Below are 20,212 nucleotides of genomic sequence, written 5' to 3' on the forward strand. Positions count from 1 at the left end.
AGTAGCTATACTTATATGAAACAAAAGAGACTTTAAACTAAAAATGGTAAAAAGAAACAGAAAAGTTCATTATATACTGATAAAGAGGTCAATCCATTAAGATATAACAATTATAAATATTTATACACTCAACACTGAAGCATCTAAATATATAAAACAAAAACAGAGCTAAAAGGAGAAATAAACGGCAACACAAAAATAGTTGGGAACTTTAATATCCCACTTTCAACAATGGATAGATCCTTCAGACACAGAATCAATAAGGAAACAGCAGATTTGAGCAATGCTATAGACAAAAGAGACCTAACAGACATATACAGAACATGCTATCTGACAACAGCAGAAAACACATTCTTCAAGCGCCCATGGAACAATTTCTAAGATAAACTATATGTTGGGCCACCAACATAGCACATTAAAGAAGATTGAAATCATAGCAAGTTTAAAGAAGACTGAAGTCATAGCAAGTTTTAGCAGATTAAAGAAGATTGAAATCATAGCAAGTTTCTCCTCTGACCACAGTGGTATGAAACTAGAAATCAGTAACAGGAGGAAAACTAGAAAATTTACAAATACATGGAAATTTTAAAACACTCTCCTGAGCAACCAATGGATCAAAAACAAACTAAAGCGGAAATTTTAAAAGTATTTTGAGACAAATGAATATGGAAATACAACATACCAAACCTTATCGGATGCAGCAAAAGCAGTTCCAAGAGGGAAGTTCACAGCAACAAACACCTGCACTAAGAGGCAAGAAAGACTCCAAAGAAACAACCTGACTCTGTGTCTTAAGGAACTAGAAAAAAGGAGAACAAACTGAGCCCAAGGTTACCAGAAGGAAGGAAATAAAAGAGCAGAAATAAATAAAGAGAACAACAATAGATGATATAAAACAAACTCACAGTTGGTTCTTTGAAAAGATCAACAAAACTGACAAACCCTTAGGTACACCAACCAAGGCAAAAAGAGAAGGGACCCAGTCAACAAAATTATAAATGAAGGGCTTCCCTGGTGGTGCAGTGGTTAAGAATCCGCCTGACAGTGCAGGGGATACGGGCCCTGGTTCAGGAAGATCCCACATGCTGCAGAGCAACTAAGCCCGTGTGCCACAACTACTGAGCCCACGTGCCACAACTAATGAAGCCCCCACGTGCCTAGAGTCCATGCTTCACAACAAGAGAAGCCACCGCAGTGAGAAGCCCGCGCGCTGCACCAAAGAGTAGCTCCCGCTCACTGCAACTAGAGAAAGCCCTCGCGCAGCAACGGAGACCCAACGCAGCCAAAAATAAAATAAATTTATTTTTAAAAAATTATAAATGAAGAAGGACACATTACAATTTATACTACAGAAATACAAAGGATCATAGGAGGCTCCTCTGTACAACAACTATACACCAACAAACTGAATAACCTAGAAGAAATAGAAATTTCTTAGAAACGTACAAGTTACCAAGACTGCATCAGGAAGAAATAGAAAATTTGAACAGACCAATTACTAACAAGGAGACAATCAGTAACCAGAAACTGCCCAATGAAGATAAGCTCAGTATCAGATGGCTTCACTGGTGAATTTTCCCCAACATTTTAAGAAGAATTAATACCAATCATTCTCAAACTCTTTCAAAAAAATAAAGAGGAGGGGAACACTCCCCCAAGCTTATTTTACAAAGCCAGCATTATCCCGATTCCAAAACCAGAAAATAAAACTACAGACCAATATCCCTAATGAATATAGATGCAAAAATAAAATACTAGCAAACCAAATTCAGCAGCAGCTTAAAAGGATCATTCACCATGACCTAGTGGGATTTACCCATAGGATGCAAGGATGTTTCAACATATGCAAAATAGTCAGTGTGATGCACCACATTAATAGAATGAAAGAAAAAAATCATATGATTATGTCAATATATGCAGAAAAAAAGCATTTGACAGAATTCAACACCTGTCTGTAATAAAAACGCTTAACAAATTAGGTATAGATAGAACATACCTCAACATAATAAAGGCTATATATAACAAGCCCATAGCTACATCATACTGAACAGTAAAAGGTTGAAAGCTTTTCTCCTAAGATCAGTATCAAGACAAGGGTGCCCACTCTCACCACTCCTATTCAACACAGTATTGAAAGTTCTAGCCAGAGCAGTCAGGCGAGAAAAATAAATAAAGGGTATCAGAATTGGAAAGGAAGAAGTAAAATTATCTCTATTTGCAGATGACATGATTTCATACATAGAAAATCCTAAATACTCTGCCAGAACACTGTTGGATATAATCAACAAATTTGGCAAAAGTGTAGGATACAAAATTAACAAACAGAACTCAGTAGTGTTTCTATACACTCAGAATGGATTATCTAAAAAAGAAATGAAGAAAATGATGCTATTTGCAATAGCATCAAAAAAAATAAAATACTTAGGACCAAATTTACCAAGGAGGTGAAAGATTTCTACTTTGAAAAATACAAGACACTGATAAAAGAAATCAAAGAAGACACAAATAAATGGAAAGGTGTCCCAACTTCACTGAATGGAAGAATTAAGATTGTTAAAATGTCAAGACTACCAAAAGCCATCTCTAGATTCAATGCAATCCCTATTACAATTCCAAAGGCATTTTTTTACAAAAGTAGGAAAAAAAAATTCTAAAATTTATATGGAACCATAACAGACCCCAATGACCAAAGAAATCCTAAGAAGGAAGAACAAAGCAGACGGTATCACACTTCCTGGTTTCAAGCTAAACTGCTAAGCTACAGTCATCAAAACAGTATGGTACTGGCATAAAAGCAGACAGATAGACCAATGGAATAGAACTGAGAGCCCAGAAATAAATTCAAGCTTGTATGGTCAACTCTATTTGACAAGGGAGCCAAGAATACTTAATGGAGAAAAGATAATCTCTTCAATCAATGGTGCTGTGAAAATTGGATATTTACGTGTAAAATAATGAACCTAGACCCCTGTCTTAGACCTCTCACAGATAGTAACTTGAAATTAATTAAAGACTTAAATGTAAGACTTGAAATGATCAAACTCCTAGAGGAAAAAACAGGAAGAAGCTCCTTGATATGGGTCTTGGTAATGATTTTTTTGGATATGACACCTAAAGCACAATCAATAAAATCAAAAGTAAACAAGTGAGAATACATCAGCTATAAAGCTCTGCACAGCAAAAGAAACAATCAACAAAGTGAAATGACAGTTACAAAATGGGAAAAAATATTTGTGAACCATGTATCTGATAAAGGGTTAACATCTAAAATTTATTTTAAAAACCTCATACAATCCAATGGCCAAAAAAAAAAAAAATTAAAAATTGGATTGGGCAAAGGACCTGAATAGAAATTTTTCCAAAAAAGATATACAGATGGCCAACAGGTACATGAAAAGATGCTCAACATCACTAATCACTAGGGAGATGCAAATCAAGAACACAATGAGATATCACCTCACCACCACCCCCACCCCCCATTAGAATGACCATCCTAAAAAGACAAGAGTTAACAAATTTGGTGAGGATGTGGAGAAAAGGGAACTCTTGTGCACTATTCGTGGGGTTGTAAATTGGTGCAGCCACTATGGAAAACAGTATGAAGGGTCCTCAAAAAATTAAAAATATAATAGAACTACTATATGATCCAGCAATTCTACTTTTGGGAATATGTCTGAAGGAAAAAAAACAATGGATATCTACTTCCCCATGTTCATAGCAGCTATTTATAATAGCTAAAATATGGAAATATCCTAAGTGTCCACTGACAGTGAATGGATAAAGAAGTTGTGGTATATATATACAATGGAATGTTATTCAGTCATTTAAAAAATGAGGAAATTCTGCCATATGCAACAACATGGATGAACCTTGAGGGCATTGTGCTAAGTGAAATAAGTCAGACAGCGAAAGACCAATACTGTATGATCTCACTTACAGGTGTAATCCATAAAACAAACAAACAAAAATATCCCAAAACTTATAGTAAAAGAGATCAGATTTGTGGTTACCAGAGGCAGAGGTGGGGGAGGTAGAACTGGAGGAAGGTGATCAAAATGCACAAACTTCCAGTTATAAGATAAATAAGTGCTAGGTATGTAACGTACAACATGACGACCATGGTTAACCCTGCCGTATGATATGTGTGGAAGTTGTTAAAGAAAAGTATTACATAATGACAAAGGGGTAAATCCAACAACAGGATATAATATTTGTAAGTATTTATGCACCCAACATAGGAGAACCTAAATATATAAAGCAAATATTAACAGATCTCAAGGGAGAAATAGACAGGAATACAACAATAGTAGGAGACTTAATACCCCACTTACATCAATGGATAGATTATCCAGACAGAAAATCAATAAGGAAACATTGGCCTTAAATGACATATAAGACCAGATAAATTTAACAGATATGAATAGAATGTTCCATCCAAAAACAACAGAATACACATCTCCTCAAGTGCACTTGGAACTTTCCCCAGGATAGATCATATATGAGGCCACAATACAATTCTTAAAAAATGTACAAGGTTGAAATCATATCAAGCATCTTTTCTGACCACGATGGTTTGAAACTAGAAATAGAACTCAATTAGAAGAAAACTAGAACATTCACAAGTATATGGAGATTAAGCAACATGCTATAGATCAATGAGTGAAACAAATCAGAAGAGAAATAAAAATATACCTTGAGACAAATGAAAATGGAAATACAACATAAACTTAAGGGATGCAGAAAAAGCACTTCTAAGAGGGAAGTTCATAGTGGTAAATGTCTACCTGAAGAAACAAGAAAAATCATAAATACACAACCTAACTTTATACCTCAAACAAAGCCCAAAGTTAGTAGCAGGAAGGAATAATACAGATCAGAGCAAAAAAATGAATGAAACAGAGATTAAACAATAGCAAAAATTCAATGAAACCAAGAGCTAGTTCTTTGAAAAGATAAACAAGATTGACAAACCTTTAGCTAGACTTAAGAAAAAAGAGAGGACTCAGATAAATAAAATCTGAAATGAAGAAGAAATTACAATCGATATCACAGAAATAAAATGATCATACTAGATTACTATGAACAATTATACACCAACAAATGGACAACATGGAAGAACTGGATAAATTTCTAGAAACATACAACATACAAAGACTGAATCAAGAAGAAAGAGACCATCTGAACGGACCAATTACTAGGAAGGAGTTTGAATCAGTAATCAAAAACCTCCCACGAAACACAAGTCCAGGATCACATGGCTTCACTTGTGAATTCTACTTAACATTTAAAGAAGAACTGATACCAGTTCTTCTAAAAAGAATGCTTCCAAACTCATTTAACAAGGCCAGCATTACCCTGAAACCAAAACCAGACAAGGACACTGCAAGAAATAAAATTACAGGCCAGTATCCCTGATGGACATAGATGAAAAAATCCTCAACATAACATTAGCAAAATGAATTCAACAATACATTTAAAGAATCATACATATGATCAAGTGAAATTTATTCCAAGGATGCAAGGATGGTTCAACATCGATAAATCAATGTGATACACATTTACAAAATAAAGGATAAAAATCATATGACCATCTCAATAGATGTGAAAAGCATTTGTCAAAATTCAACATCCATTTAGATAAAAACCTTCAGCAAAGTGAGTGTAGAGGGAACGTACTTCAACATAATAAAGGCCATATATAATAAGCTTATACCTAACATCATAGTCAATGGTGAAAGGCTGAAAGCTCTTCTTTTAAGATCAGGAACAAGACAGGTACACCCACTCTTGCCCCTTTTATTCAACAGAACATTGGAAGTCCTAGCCACAGCAATGAAGCAAGAAAAATAAGTAAAAGGCATCCAAATGGGAAAGGAAGAAGTACAACTGTCACTATTTGTAGAAGCCATGAAATTATATATAAAATACCATAAAGACTTTACCAAAACAAAAAAAGAATTAAAAACTTAAGTTGCAGGGTACAAAATTAATATACAGCAATCTGTTGCATTTCTATACACTAACAACAGATTATCAGAAAGAGAAATGAAGAACACAATCCCATTTACAATTGCATCAAAACAAACAAAATACCTTGGAGTAAATTTAGCCAAGGAGGTAAAACACCTGTACGCTGAAAACTGTAAAACATTGACGAAAGAAACTGAAGGCGACACAAATAAATGGCAAGGTGTTCCATGCTCACGAAGTGGGAGAATTAATATTGATAAAATGTCCATACTACCGGAAGCAATTTACAAATTCAATGCAATCCCTAACAAAATTCCAATGGCGTTTTTCACAGAAATAGAGCAGACGTCTCTAAAATTTGTATGGAACCACAGATACCCAAATGGCCAAAGCAATCTTTAAAAAGAAGAACAGACCAGAAAAGTTGGGGCAAATAGGAGTGTATGGGCACCAAGAGCATGGGTGAATTCACCTAAGGAAAGAATGTTGGAGAAAAGAAGGAAGGAGCCGATGAGTGGGCCTTGAGAAAGGCTGACGTTTGGGGATGGCCAGAGAAAGAGAAACTCACACAGGATACCGGGGGAGGTGAGACAGGAGACCAGGGTGTCAGACTCTCCGGCAGAGTCATGGAAGGGAATCACCATCAGTGCCCCAGCCCCAAGGAGCTAGGGATGCTACAGATGTGATAACAACCAAGAAGTAGTCACTGAAAGGAGCACCAAGGAAATCGCTGGGGATTTACTGACAAACGTTTCTTCGCTTTGTTGGAGTTGGAAGCCAAAATCAAGTAAAAGGAGTGAGTGGGAGGTGAGGACCCAGACACAGCCAGTTCAAACAACTTGGCAAAAAGTAGCCTTGAAGGGGAAGCAAAAGATAGGACTGTCCTGGAGGTGGAGTCAAAGACGGTTCCTTTCCTTTTTAAAGCAAGAAACTAGAATGTGTTTAAGGTTTAAAGAAAGGAGCCAGCCCCAGGAGATTGAAGGAAACATAGAATGCCTAATTCTCCCCTCTCCGGGGCACCTCCTGGAGCAAAGTGCCTGAGGATGTAGCAGGACCAGCCACCTGAGCTGAGGGATCACCTTTGCACCTGAGGAGCCATCCACAGACCCACCAAGTGAAAGGAAGGAGCTAGGCGGCGCGTCCCGAGCGTCATGGGCCACGGGCTCGCCTCTGAAGTGCAGCAGCTGCTCCACAACAAGTTCGTGGCCATCCTGGTGGACTTGGTCCAGAGGACCGTGTACAAGGACCTGGTGCGCCTGCTGCAGAAGGACTGCCTGCTCACACTCAGCCAGCTCAAGGCCAAGGGAGAATACGGCTTCGAGCAGGAAGAGCTGGTGCAGGGGGGCAAGCAGGGCCGCATGCATAACGGCACCCATACCGCGAGGTGCGCTAGTTCGGCTCCGGCCAGCACCTGGTGCGCTTCTGCTTCCTGACGCACGTGTACTCCTGACGCGCGACTACCTCGAAGCCATCCTGGAGGAGCTGCATTCGGGTGAGCTCGACCCGAACCTGGTCATCATGAGCTCCTGCCTCTGGGGCCTCACCAGGTACGCAGAGGACTCCTGGCCAAACTACCTGCAGAACCTGGAGAGCCTATTTGGGCGCCTGTGCCAGGTGCTGCCCTAGTCGTGCCTCCTGGTTTGGAACACGGCCATGCCCATGGGCGACAACATCACCAGTGGCTTCCTCCCACCGGAGCTCCGACCCGCAGCCTCAACCCTGAAAACCAACGTGATTGAAACCACCTTCTACAGCTCTGACGAGGCCCAAAAGCACGGCTCCGACAGAGTGCGCTGGAACGAGCACGCGCACCAACAATTCTCCCAGCTTCTGCTGCCCCACGTGGCCAACGCCTGGGGGGTGGAGCTGCCCCGGCACGACCCAGTGGGCAAGTGCATCAATGATGGCCCTGCCAGGGGAGGACCTGGCAAGAGACTTGAGAGGCAGCCCCCTCTCAAGGGGGGGCTGCAGAGATCAACCAGCCTTCCCTCCTCCCCAACCCCTGCCTCCACCTGGGTGCTGCCCCTTGCCCCCCACACCATCTCCCCGCCCACCCCAGTTCCCACTCCTGTCCCCACAACCCTGTCCCATCCCCTTTCACGAGGTGACACCCCCATTCCTAGTCTGTCCCCAAGATGCCCATTTTTCTTCAGACCATCCTTTCCAACTGAATCAATTCTCCTTAAACCAGTTCCATTCAGATATTCCCCCCAAACTACCCAGACAGAATTTACCTTTGAAGTTGACTTTATGTTTAGTCCCCAGCCACCTAGGCCTCCCTTCCCCCGACCCTGTTATCAGCAGCAGGCCCCTGTGGTCCACAGGGGTTTTCCCTGGCATCGTCCCTGTGGCCCCTATGTGCCCTGGAGAGGGCGGCCCAGAACTTCCAAGAGAAGGGCCCCAGCCTATGGAGAGCCAAGGCCTCAATAGACTGACTTGGGACTTCCTCCTCATGCACATGGACTGGACAGACCATCTGACTCTCCCCAAACAGACTGACCTTGTTAACTGAAGCCTTTGGTCCATCGCTGTTATCAGTAATGGCAGGGGAGAGCAGTTTGACCCATTCTGTTGGCTGTGGCCTCTCGCTGCACTCTGGGGGGGGTGGGGGGTGACCAGCATCATTCCGGCCTCCCCACTCCCTGTTCTCTGTCTTTTTGTAAATATAAAATTGAAATTAAAAATGTGTTTCATCGGGAATTCCCTGGTGGCGCAGTGGTTAAGAATCCGCCTGCCAATTCAGGGGACACGGGTTCGAGCCCTGGTCTGGGAAGATCCCACATGCCGCGGAGCAACTAAGCCCGTGCACCACAACTACTGAGCCTGCACTCTAGAGCTCGTGAGCCACAACTACTGAGCCCGTGTGCCAAAACTACTGAAGCCCGCATGCCTAGAGCTCATGCTCTGCAACAAGAGAAGCCACTGCAATGAGAAGCCTGCACACCAGATCGAAGAGTAGCCCCCGCTCACCGCAACTAGAAAAAGCCCGCAAGCAGCAACAAAGACCCAACACACCAAAAATAAATAAATAAATTTATTTTTTTTAATTGTTTCATTAAAAAAAAAAAAGAACAGCAAAGCTGAAGGCATCATGATCCCTGATTTCAAACTCTATTGCAAAGCTATAGTAATCAAAACAATATGGTACTGGAATAAAAATAGACACAAAGACCAATGGAACAGAATCGAGAGCCCAGAAATAAACCCACACATGTATGGTCAATTAATTTACAACAAAGGAGCCAAGAATATAAAATGGAGAAAGGACACTCTCTTCAACAAGTGGTGCTGGGAAAACTTGACATCGCCATACAAAAGAATGGAACTGTACCACTATCTTATACCATGCACAAAAAGTAACTCAAATGGATTAAAAACTTGAACATAAGACCTGGAACCATAAAACTCCAAGAAAAAGTGTAGGTTCCTTGGCATTAGTCTCGACAATGATTTTCTGGATTTGACATAAAAGCAAAGGCAATAAAAGCGAAAACCAATAAGTGGGGCTATTAAAAAGCTTACACAAGCAAAGGAAACCATCCACCAAATGAAAAGACAGCCTTTTCATTATAATGTTTTTTAATATTTACAAATCATATATCTGATAAGGGGTTAATATCTAAAATATAGAAAGAACTCGTACAACTCAATAGCAAAAAAATTTTTTTAAACCAATTCAACTAAGGGACTTCCCTGGTGGTGCAGTGCTTAAGAATCTGCCTGCCAATGCAGGGAACATGGGTTTGATCCCTGGTCTGGGAAGATCCCACATGCCGCGAAGCAACTAAGCCCATGCGGCACAACTACTGAGCCTGCGCTCTAGAACCCGTGAGCCACAGCTACTGAAGCCCGTGCACTCTAGAGCCCATGCACTGCAACTACTGACCCCGTGCACTGCAACTACTGAAGCCCATGCTCTCTGGGGCCCACATGCCACAACTACTGAGCCCGTGTGCTGCAACTATTGAAGCCCGCACGTCTAGAGCCCATGCTCCGCAACAAGAGAAGCCACTGCAATGAGAAGCGCACACACCGCAATGAAGAGTAGCCCCTGCTCGCCACAACTAGAGAAAGCCCACACGCAGCAGCAAAGAGCCGACACAGGCAAAAAAAAGAAAAAACCGAATTCAACTAAGGGACTTCCCTGGTGGTACAACAGTAAAGAATCCACCTTCCAATGCAGAGGATGTGGTTTCGACCCCTGGTCGGGGAACTAAGATCCCACATGCCACGGGCCAACTAAGCCCACACGCCTCGACTAGAGAGCCCACGTGCCACAAACTACAGAGCCCACACCCTCTAGAGCCTGCACACCACAACTGCAGAGCCCATATGCTCTGGAGCCTGTGCGCCACAACTAGAGAGAGAAAACCCGCACGCCACATGTAGAGAGAAGCCCACACGACACAACAAAGAGCCCGCGCGACGCAATGAAAGATCCCACGTGCCACAACTAAGACCTGATGCAGCCAAAAATAAATAGATATACTAAAAAAAAAAAACCAAAAAATTCAACTAAAAAATAGGATCTGTGGGGCTTCCCTGGTGGCGCAGTGGTTGAGAGTCCGCCTGCGGATGCAGGGGACACGGGTTCATGCCCCAGTCCGGGAAGATCCCACATGCCGCAGAGCGGCTGGGCCTGTGAGCCATGGCCACTGGGCCTGCGTGTCCGGAGCCTGTGCTCCGCAACGGGAGAGGCCACAGCAGTGAGAGGCCCACGTACCGCAAAAAAAAAAAATAGATCTGTATAGACATTTTTCTAAAGAAGACATACAGATAGCCAACAGATCCATGAAAAGGTGCTCAACATTACTGATCCCTAGGGATGTGCAAATCAAGCCATAATGAGATATTATCTCACGCCTGTTAGAATGGCTATTATCAAAAAGACAAGTAACAAGTGTTGGGAAGGATGTGGAGAAAAGGGAATCCTTGTGCACCGTTGGTGGGAATGTAAATTGGTGCAGCCACTATGGAAAACAGTATGGGGTATCCTCAAAAAATTAAAAAATAGAACTACCATATGAGCCAGCAATTCCATTTCTGGACATATAGATGAAGAAAATGAAAACACTAACTCAGAAAGATATGCACCCCCGTGTTCACTGCAGCATTATTTACAATAGCCAAGACATGAAAGCAATGTAAGTGTCCATCAATGGATGAACGGGTAAAGAAGATGTGATATATATATAATATACATACGCACACACACACACACAAACGGAATATTATTCTGCCAAAGAAAAAGAATGAAATATTGCCATTTGTGATATGGATGAACCCTGAGGGCATTATACTAAGTGAAGTAAGTTGGACAGAGAAAGACAAATGCCATATGATCTCACTTACATGTGGAATCTTTAAAAAGAAGAAAAAAAAAAACAAGATTATAGGTACTGAGAACAGATTGGTGGTTGACAGATGTGAAGAGTGGGGATGGGCACAATGGAAAAAGAGAGTCAAAAGGCACAAGTTTCCAGTTACAAAATAAATGAGTAATGAGGTTGTAATGTACATCATGGACCTTATAGTTAATACTGTATTGTGTATCTGAAAGTTGCTAAGAGAGTAGATCTTAAAAGTTCTCACAAGAAGAAAAAATTCACAGCTACGTACGGTGACTAATGTTAACTAGTCTTATTACGGTGATCATTTCACAATAGATACAATATTGAATCACTATGTTGTACACCTGAAACTAATATAATATTGCATGTCAATTTTATCTTAACTTTCAAAATAAACATAAAAGTCATTGATTAAAGAAGTTGTGAGGGGCTTCCCTGGTGGCGCAGTGGTTGAGAGTCCGCCTGCCGATGCAGGGGACACGGGTTCGTGCCCCGGTCCGGGAGGATCCCACATGCCGCGGAGCGGCTGGGCCCGTGAGCCATGGCCGCCGAGCCTGTGCGTCCGGAGCCTGTGCTCCGCAACGGGAGAGGCCACAGCAGTGAGAGGCCCGCGTACCCCGAAAAAAGAAAAAAAAGTTGTGAGGACAGTAGATCTTAAGTGTTTTTTCCTTTTTCTTTCATATCTATATGAGATGATGAATGTTAATCAAACTTAATGTGGTAATCATTTCACCATATATGTAAGTCAACTTATTATGCTGTACACCTTAAACTTACGCAATGATGTATGTCAATTATTTCATTAAAATCGGGAGGGAAAGTTAGCTCAAATCAGCGCTATAACAAAATCCCATTCCCAGGGACATGATGAATTTGGAAATAAAATCCCACCCTAAATTATCAATGGCTAATGATTGGCACCTATTACTTTTTTATGGTTGGTGCACCTGAGCCAAGAGACAAAAGGCCTCGATAGCTTTAAGTAATAGTGACAAACCTAAATGGTAGCAGTCTGAGGTTGGGGACCCATCTTCTGTGCTTGCCCACTATGCTGTTCTTTCTGCATTCTTAGCACCTTCACGTACTAATATAGTTGTTATAATGATAACCATGCTTGTATGTTTGATTTACATGTTAGCATCTCCGATGAATACGTTACAGCACTATAAATACATACAAACATACACATACGTGCATACACACACGATTATATTACGGATATATGATTTGTCTGTTGGCCTCCCCCAGGTAACTGAAGATAAGGCCTTATATCACACTAAGTGTATTTTAACCAATAGTATGCTTCGGAATCACCCAGCTCCTATTCCCTGGGGAGCTGATTCAGCAGCTGTGGAGTCAGCCCTGCAGCCATGCTTTAGAGAGCATCCCGGGTAGTTTAGAATTTCATGTCTGATGGAGAGCCACTCGTCAGAGGGGGTGGTTCAGCCTAGGGGTGAAGAGAGTGAGCTCAGGATTGGGACCCTGGCTCCACCACTTACTATTTGTGTAAGCTTGAGCAGGGCACTTAAACCTGTCTGTGCCTTGCATGTAAAATGGGGATAATAGTGCTTGCCTGGGAGCGTTGTGAGGATTAAACAGGATAAAACCTGGGCAGTGCTGAGAACACACTAAGCCCATCGTAAGTTCTTGGGACGTGTTGCTTTGTTGGTGTTGCTCATCCTTGCGTTCCAGAGCAGGCACCATGCCTGACAGGAGCAGAGATTTAACGTTCAATAAATAATAAATGCACTGGGGAATGTATGCTATCAGCAAAGAGAAGCAAAAGGGAAAAGAATAAGCAAAGGGATAGAAGAATAGAAGCATGGCCAAGGAGGTGGGGTATGCATAGGCATGGTGGGGGAAATCCTGAAAATCCTTCCTCATTGTTGCCACAGTATTCATTCTGCCTAATAAAATGTTAACGAGGTCTTGAACTGAAACTCTTAAACACGTAGGATTAAGAATCTTGGTGGCCTTCTGCTGTTGTCCCAAATGAAGCAACCCAGTATGTCCAAACTTGTGTTTCCAGAGGAAGTGAGCTTTCTGACGCCAGCTTGTGGTCTGCTCTGGAACTCTATAGACCATATCTTCAACATCTTCAGTGATTCTGACAGCATTAACTTTTGGGCCTGTTGAAAATATCCTACCACACTCGCTCTTTGCTTTCTTGACGATTCTTCCCAATTACCCCAGGTTTGACGATATGACTCTTCCACTTGAAGCTGGATTTCGTTATAATCCCAAGAACTCACCACCTTTATTCTCTCTCCATGCCTCAGCATTTTTTTTTCCCTAAACGTTTATCTCACATGTTCTGTCTCCTTTTTCCTGGGATGACTCCATGAAAACAGCAATGGTTTGGGGAATTGGGTGGTCCTGGATTCAAATCCTGCCTCTGCCTCTGAGGGTAATTGCCCATATATAAAATAATTTCTACCTACGTTGTGAGAATTAAACTGGGATCAGATATGTAAAGTACCTAGCACAGTACTTGTCAAAGCATCAAGGGTTTATCAGTTTAGATTAGTTTCAACTGCTGGTAACAGAAATGAGAAATAACAGTATCTTATACAAGATACAGGCTTATTATTTTTTATGACCTAAAAGGAGTCTAGCGGGAAGCAATTCATGGCTGGTACAGATGACCTAGGTCATCTTGAAGACACCTAGCCAACAACTAGTACTTAAATCACTTTAGCCACCCCAGTCTCCAAAGGAAGCTGTGAAATGTAGTTCTTTACCTGGGTACAATGCTGCTCCCCAATACAACAGGTGCCTGTCGTGTTAGAATTATTCCTTGTCTCCTCCAAAGCCGCAGGGTGGAACCCTCTAGAGTCCCTTACAGTCTCTTCATCATTTGACACATCTCAGGGCACTCAATGCATGTACGATATATACAATGCAGAAAACAGTAAAGCTGGTTCGTTAACTAGTCAAAGTCTAAAGACCTAAGTTCCAGGCCAACCTAATACTTCATTGCTGTGTAACCTTGAGCAAGTGTATAACCTCTGTTGGAGGCTCAGTTTCCTCATTTGTGAGCATCAACTCAGACAGTGGATGCAAACTGCCTAACACAATGCCTAACACAGTAGCCCTCAGCACACGCCAAAGTTACTATTACTATCAACGTCATCATCACCATCATCGTTATTATCGTTAAGTGCTATTGAAGTATTAGGGTAAAGTGAGCAGGTGCCAGACATGTCTCACATCCCTTCCTTCTGCATGTTTACACCTTCCCTCGCCTTCAGCAGTCACCCCAGGGATGTCTGGATTTACAGTCAATTACACTGAAAGAGCCTGGGCTGAGTTGGCCTCATTTCCTTCCCTTCCAGCCATCCACTCAGGGCTAGCTGAATCTCTAGAGTCCCTCTCCTTTCCCCCTACCCAGAGTCTAGTCTCTCAGCCCTGCCTTCTGAGACAGGCTCTCTTCTCTGATCAGATCGACTTCTAAATAAATATTCAATTACGTCTGGATGTGTTCCATCACTCCTCTCAAATCTAAGTAAATCAGTTCCTCCCTTTGTTGGAATTCCCCAGGCCTGTTGAGATCACCCCACTGATGTCTTGCATCCTTGACAGTGGTGAGATTTTTCTCTAGAAGGGAGAATTAAAGGAGTTCACGTAGGAATAAGACTTCGTATTCCCAGATCTTCGTAAAATATGTATATCTGAGACCTTCTCCTCACCTTCCTAGGTACCTTTCTCTTAAGGTTTCGGAAGAAATCTCTGCACCTGCTCTTAAAGATCATTAGCTACTCATTAGCTGATAATGTGCCACAAAAGGATTGTAAGTGTGCAAATATACAAATCCTCTTGCTTCCCAGGGTGGCCAGTTAGAACCCCAGGGGCCAGGGCTATTGTGTATGGCTCTGTAATTTGTGCACTGCCCAGTTTTTCCCGTTCACACTCTCTACAACACGATGGCACCTCTGTAACTGTGCAGTGCCCAGCCTACCTAACTGCTCATGGCAGCCATGCCCAGATCAGTCATCTCTGGCCATTAGCAGCCTTGCTCTATTCTAGTGCACCCTACAGAAATGACCACTTTCTGTGTGTACTACGATGTGAAGGAGTTTAGAAAGCACTCGTCTTCAAGGGTATTTCTTCTTCCAGCGCACACACAGGCCCTGGCCACGCCAGCTGTGTCCTCCGTAGAAGCCTGAGCTAACATGCCCCGGTGATGTCTTTCAAAGCAGGCCCGTTGTGTTTTCCTAGGTCCACGGAAGAAATCTCTTGTCCATTGACTATGACCGGAATATTCGGACAGAGAAGATCTACGATGATCACCGGAAGTTCACCCTGAGGATCATTTATGACCAGGTGGGCCGTCCCTTCCTCTGGCTCCCCAGCAGCGGTCTGGCGGCTGTCAACGTCTCCTATTTCTTCAATGGGCGCTTGGCTGGCCTTCAGCGCGGGGCCATGAGCGAGAGGACAGACATCGACAAGCAAGGCCGGATCGTGTCCCGCATGTTTGCCGACGGGAAAGTGTGGAGCTATTCCTACCTTGACAAGGTGGGTGGATGTGCTGCCCTCGCTCATCTGGGGCTAGCTCGCTCTCTCTCATTCATGCTTCTCTGTTTAAGCTGACCTGACAGGCTTTGCCATAAGACATTGTAACATCTTTACTTTGACTCTACCAGGGCTCCCCACGCACTCTCACCCTCTGGGAGGGAGGAAGTCTGAAGGAAAATGTTATTCACAGCCCAGCACTGTTACCATTAAAAGCAAAAAAAAAAAAAAAAAAAAAAAAAAGTTCTAGACACTCAGTAATGGCAAAAAGGGTGGATTGTCTGATTTTTACCCCAAAATAACAGTGCTGTTGAAACGGACAGAATCATCCCACTGGCAGCACGGCTAATCACTCCTTATCACTAATCACTGGAAATGCAGTGATTCATTTCTGCCTTGCCCGAAATTGAGCCATCAGGGTAGGGAATTCTGCCTAAAACTCGAGCATGCGGACCAGCACCCTCCCCTACCTGGCCTATTGGCTGAACCAGCCGTATGGATTCTTGCTATGTATATTTTTCCTGTGTCTACAAGTGGCAGGCTCAGGTCTCCGTGTCAGAAAAGGTCCAGTTGTAGCAGCGGTAAAAAGAGATGCCTTCAGGTCACGAGTCAAGACTTGTAAAGGCAGCCCTGGTCATCTGGTCATCAGGCAGGGGCTTGCTCAGCCTGGGCCTCTCACCTGGACTCACCTCCACACAAGCCCATTTCCATTTCTTCCTTTCTTGCCTCCCCACGACAGCGGTCACTTGCACATAGAGTTGTTACCTCCTCTGTAAAGGGGCTGCTGTCTCTTTGGTCCCTTCTGAATACTGTTCTCATTACGCTACAGTAAGATGCTACAGTGGTTGACCAGGGGAGGCAAGAATCTCTCCACAGCTTCAAGTTTGAGACCATTCTTTCCCCAGACAATCAATGCTTCTGGGTTACTTAATCTTTTCGGTAGCTTCTAAATGGAGGATGTGGTTTCTCCTTAGATTTAATCAGCGGTGTCCCAAAGATAGTATGTGTATCACACCTGTCCCCTGCTGGGCCAGCAGCAGTCATTTCTAACCAGCCTCAGGATTTCTTGTCATTGAGCCTGGAGGCAAACTCAGTGCCTCTCACCTCAGTCCTTCAAACCCCTTGCAACTCAAAGTTATGGTCCAAGCAACATCAGTATCACCTGGGAGTTTGTTCCAAAAGTAGATTCTCAGGCCACCTCTCCACCACCCTCCCCCACCGAACTACTGAATCAGAATTTGCCTTTTAACCAGATCCCTGGGTATTTCGCATGCACGTTAAAGTTTGGGGAGCATTCTCCCAAGTAGCCACCATGATCCGTAGAGTAGCATGCCCGATGAAATCAACTTACCCATAATCTCCGGTCTAAATTTCCCCATCCTTCACGGCTTCTGAACTGCCATTTAGGGAAATGAAATAAATTCTGTCCATTTGAGCACTTGGTCCTAAATGGCCAACTCATGTGTTCCCTTCCCCTTTCCTTCCTCCAGTCCATGGTCCTCCTGCTTCAGAGTCAGCGTCAGTACATATTCGAGTACGACTCCTCTGAACGCCTCCACGCCGTCACCATGCCCAGTGTTGCCCGGCACAGCATGTCCACCCACACCTCCATTGGCTACATCCGCAACACTTACAACCCGCCTGAAAGCAACGCTTCGGTCATCTTTGACTACAGTGATGACGGCCGCATCCTAAAGACATCCTTTTTAGGCACTGGGCGCCAGGTATTCTACAAGTATGGGAAACTCTCCAAGCTATCGGAGATTGTCTATGACAGTACTGCCATCACTTTCGGGTATGATGAGACTACCGGTGTCTTAAAAATGGTCAGCCTCCAAAGTGGGGGCTTCTCCTGCACCATCAGGTACCGGAAGATAGGCCCGCTTGTGGACAAGCAAATCTACAGGTTCTCTGAGGAAGGCATGGTCAACGCCAGGTTTGAATACACCTATCACGACAACAGCTTCCGGATTGCAAGCGTCAAGCCGGTCATAAGTGAGACTCCCCTTCCTGTTGACCTCTACCGCTACGACGAGATTTCTGGCAAAGTGGAGCACTTCGGCAAGTTCGGAGTCATCTATTATGATATCAACCAGATCATCACCACGGCTGTGATGACCCTCAGCAAGCACTTTGACACCCACGGGCGGATCAAGGAAGTCCAGTACGAGATGTTCCGGTCCCTCATGTACTGGATGACGGTGCAGTATGACAGCATGGGCAGGGTAATCAAGAGGGAGCTGAAACTGGGGCCCTATGCCAACACCACTAAGTACACCTATGACTATGATGGGGATGGGCAGCTCCAGAGCGTGGCCGTCAATGACCGCCCGACCTGGCGCTACAGCTACGACCTCAATGGGAACCTCCACTTGCTGAACCCGGGGAACAGCGTGCGCCTCATGCCCTTGCGCTACGACCTCCGAGATCGGATAACCAGGCTCGGTGACGTGCAGTACAAAATTGACGACGATGGCTATCTGTGCCAGCGAGGGGCCGACATCTTTGAGTATAACTCCAAGGGCCTTCTAACGAGAGCCTACAACAAGGCCAGTGGCTGGAGTGTCCAGTACCGCTATGACGGCGTGGGGCGGCGGGCTTCCTACAAGACCAACCTGGGCCACCATCTGCAATATTTCTACTCTGACCTCCACAACCCGACTCGCATCACCCATGTCTATAATCACTCCAACTCGGAGATAACCTCGCTCTACTATGACCTCCAAGGTCACCTCTTCGCCATGGAGAGCAGCAGTGGGGAGGAGTACTATGTTGCCTCAGATAACACAGGGACTCCCCTGGCTGTGTTCAGCATCAACGGTCTCATGGTCAAGCAGTTGCAGTACACCGCCTACGGGGAGATTTATCACGACTCCAACCCCGACTTCCAGATGGTCATCGGCTTCCATGGGGGACTCTACGATCCCCTGACCAAGCTGGTCCACTTCACGCAGCGTGATTATGACGTGCTGGCGGGACGATGGACCTCTCCAGACTATACCATGTGGAAAAACGTGGGCAAGGAGCCGGCCCCCTTTAACCTGTATATGTTCAAGAGCAACAATCCTCTCAGCAATGAGCTGGATTTGAAGAACTACGTGACAGGTGAGGACCTGGCCACCTCAGTTGGGCAGTGGCTCCCCGTGGGGTGGTGGTCCCAGTAGACTGCCAGGGATTTCAAAACGAGGCCTTATGTCCGATGCTAGGAGAATCCTGGTGGGCTGTGTACGCCGGCAGTACAGGATCTAGAGCAGTCAAGTGACAGCAGTACAGAGCAGTCATCAGGTCTATTTGAACATGTCCTGACCACTTTCAAGTCCATTCAATTGAAATAACTTGTACAAGAGCCCTTACTACCCCAAAAGAGGAAAGCAGCCTTATGAAGGGGGAAAGAATGGGACTCTGGTCTCAGAAGTACCTGATTCAAACAAATTCCCTCTCTTCTATTTACAAGCTAAAGGACCTTGGGCTAGTTGTCCAGTAACTCTGAGCTGTAGTTTCCTTCTCTGCAAAAGGGCACTAACAAAATCATCTCACAGAGTGACCGTAAGAAGGAAATGAACTTATGTAGGTAAAGTCTAGTGGCTGGCGCTTAGACCGAGGATGTTCACAAAAGGGTATCTGCTCATGTTATTAACATCACCGTTACTAGTGAAGCAATGAATGAGAATAGGTACTGAAATGACTGTGACCCAGTTCCCGACCTCACGACCAGGCTGGTGAGATACAAATACAAATAACCAATGATAATGCAAAGCAGAATTAAGTCTGTGCTACCATATAGGTGTTTGTTCAGTTATTTATTCAACAAGCATTTATAGTGGGCCAGCATGCTACATTCTGGGGATACAATGATAAGCAAGACAAACACTCTTCTCTCAAAGTGGTGTGTGTGTGTGTGTGTGTGTGTGTGTGTGTGTGTGTGTGTGTGTGTGTGTGTGTGTGTGTGTGTGTGTGTAGCACACGTGCAGATAACTTCAGATTTGAAAATTTTGACATAGTACAGAAGAGCCCCGTGTCAAACTGGGCCTGAAGGACGAGGGGGATCTTGTTTGGCAGACACGAGCTCAAGGCTGAAGAAAGACTATGAGCAAAAGTCAAAAGGACAAAGGAAGCTTGGACACGGGTGTGGATAGAGGGGCCAAGGAGGGCAGATAATCTACTTCCTCATGATAAGTGAGAAATTGGTAAAAGGAAACATCCATCTATTTCTATCCATCTCCATCCATCCACCTATTCACAGATATTTTCATCTAATACATAAGCCCTAGAAATGCAGTGGAGGGCGAGATAGAGTCCCTATCTTCAGGGAGATAAGCAAGGAAATCTGGATGGATGGATGGATGGATGGATGGATGGATGGATGGATGGATGGATGG

General features: G+C 43.9%; 1 protein-coding gene and 1 pseudogene across 6 annotated transcripts in view; both read left to right on the plus strand.

Annotated features, from left to right (window-relative positions):
- TENM2 (teneurin transmembrane protein 2) overlaps nt 1-20,212 on the plus strand; it is a 1,209,082-nt gene that overhangs the window by 1,170,589 nt on the left and 18,281 nt on the right. For all 6 annotated transcript variants that reach the window (XM_029218183.1, XM_029218182.1, XM_029218184.1 and 3 more), the window contains 2 exons: nt 15,540-15,836; nt 17,324-18,938. In XM_029218183.1, coding sequence (XP_029074016.1) covers nt 15,540-15,836; nt 17,324-18,938 — 1,912 coding nt within the window. The remainder of the gene's footprint in view (nt 1-15,539; nt 15,837-17,323; nt 18,939-20,212) is intronic.
- Nucleotides 7,122-8,434, plus strand: LOC114892861 (annotated as a pseudogene).

This window comes from Monodon monoceros, unplaced genomic scaffold (assembly GCF_005190385.1).
Source record: "Monodon monoceros isolate NGI ecotype Baffin Bay Population unplaced genomic scaffold, NGI_Narwhal_1 Super_Scaffold_12, whole genome shotgun sequence".
Classification (NCBI taxonomy): domain Eukaryota; kingdom Metazoa; phylum Chordata; class Mammalia; order Artiodactyla; family Monodontidae; genus Monodon; species Monodon monoceros.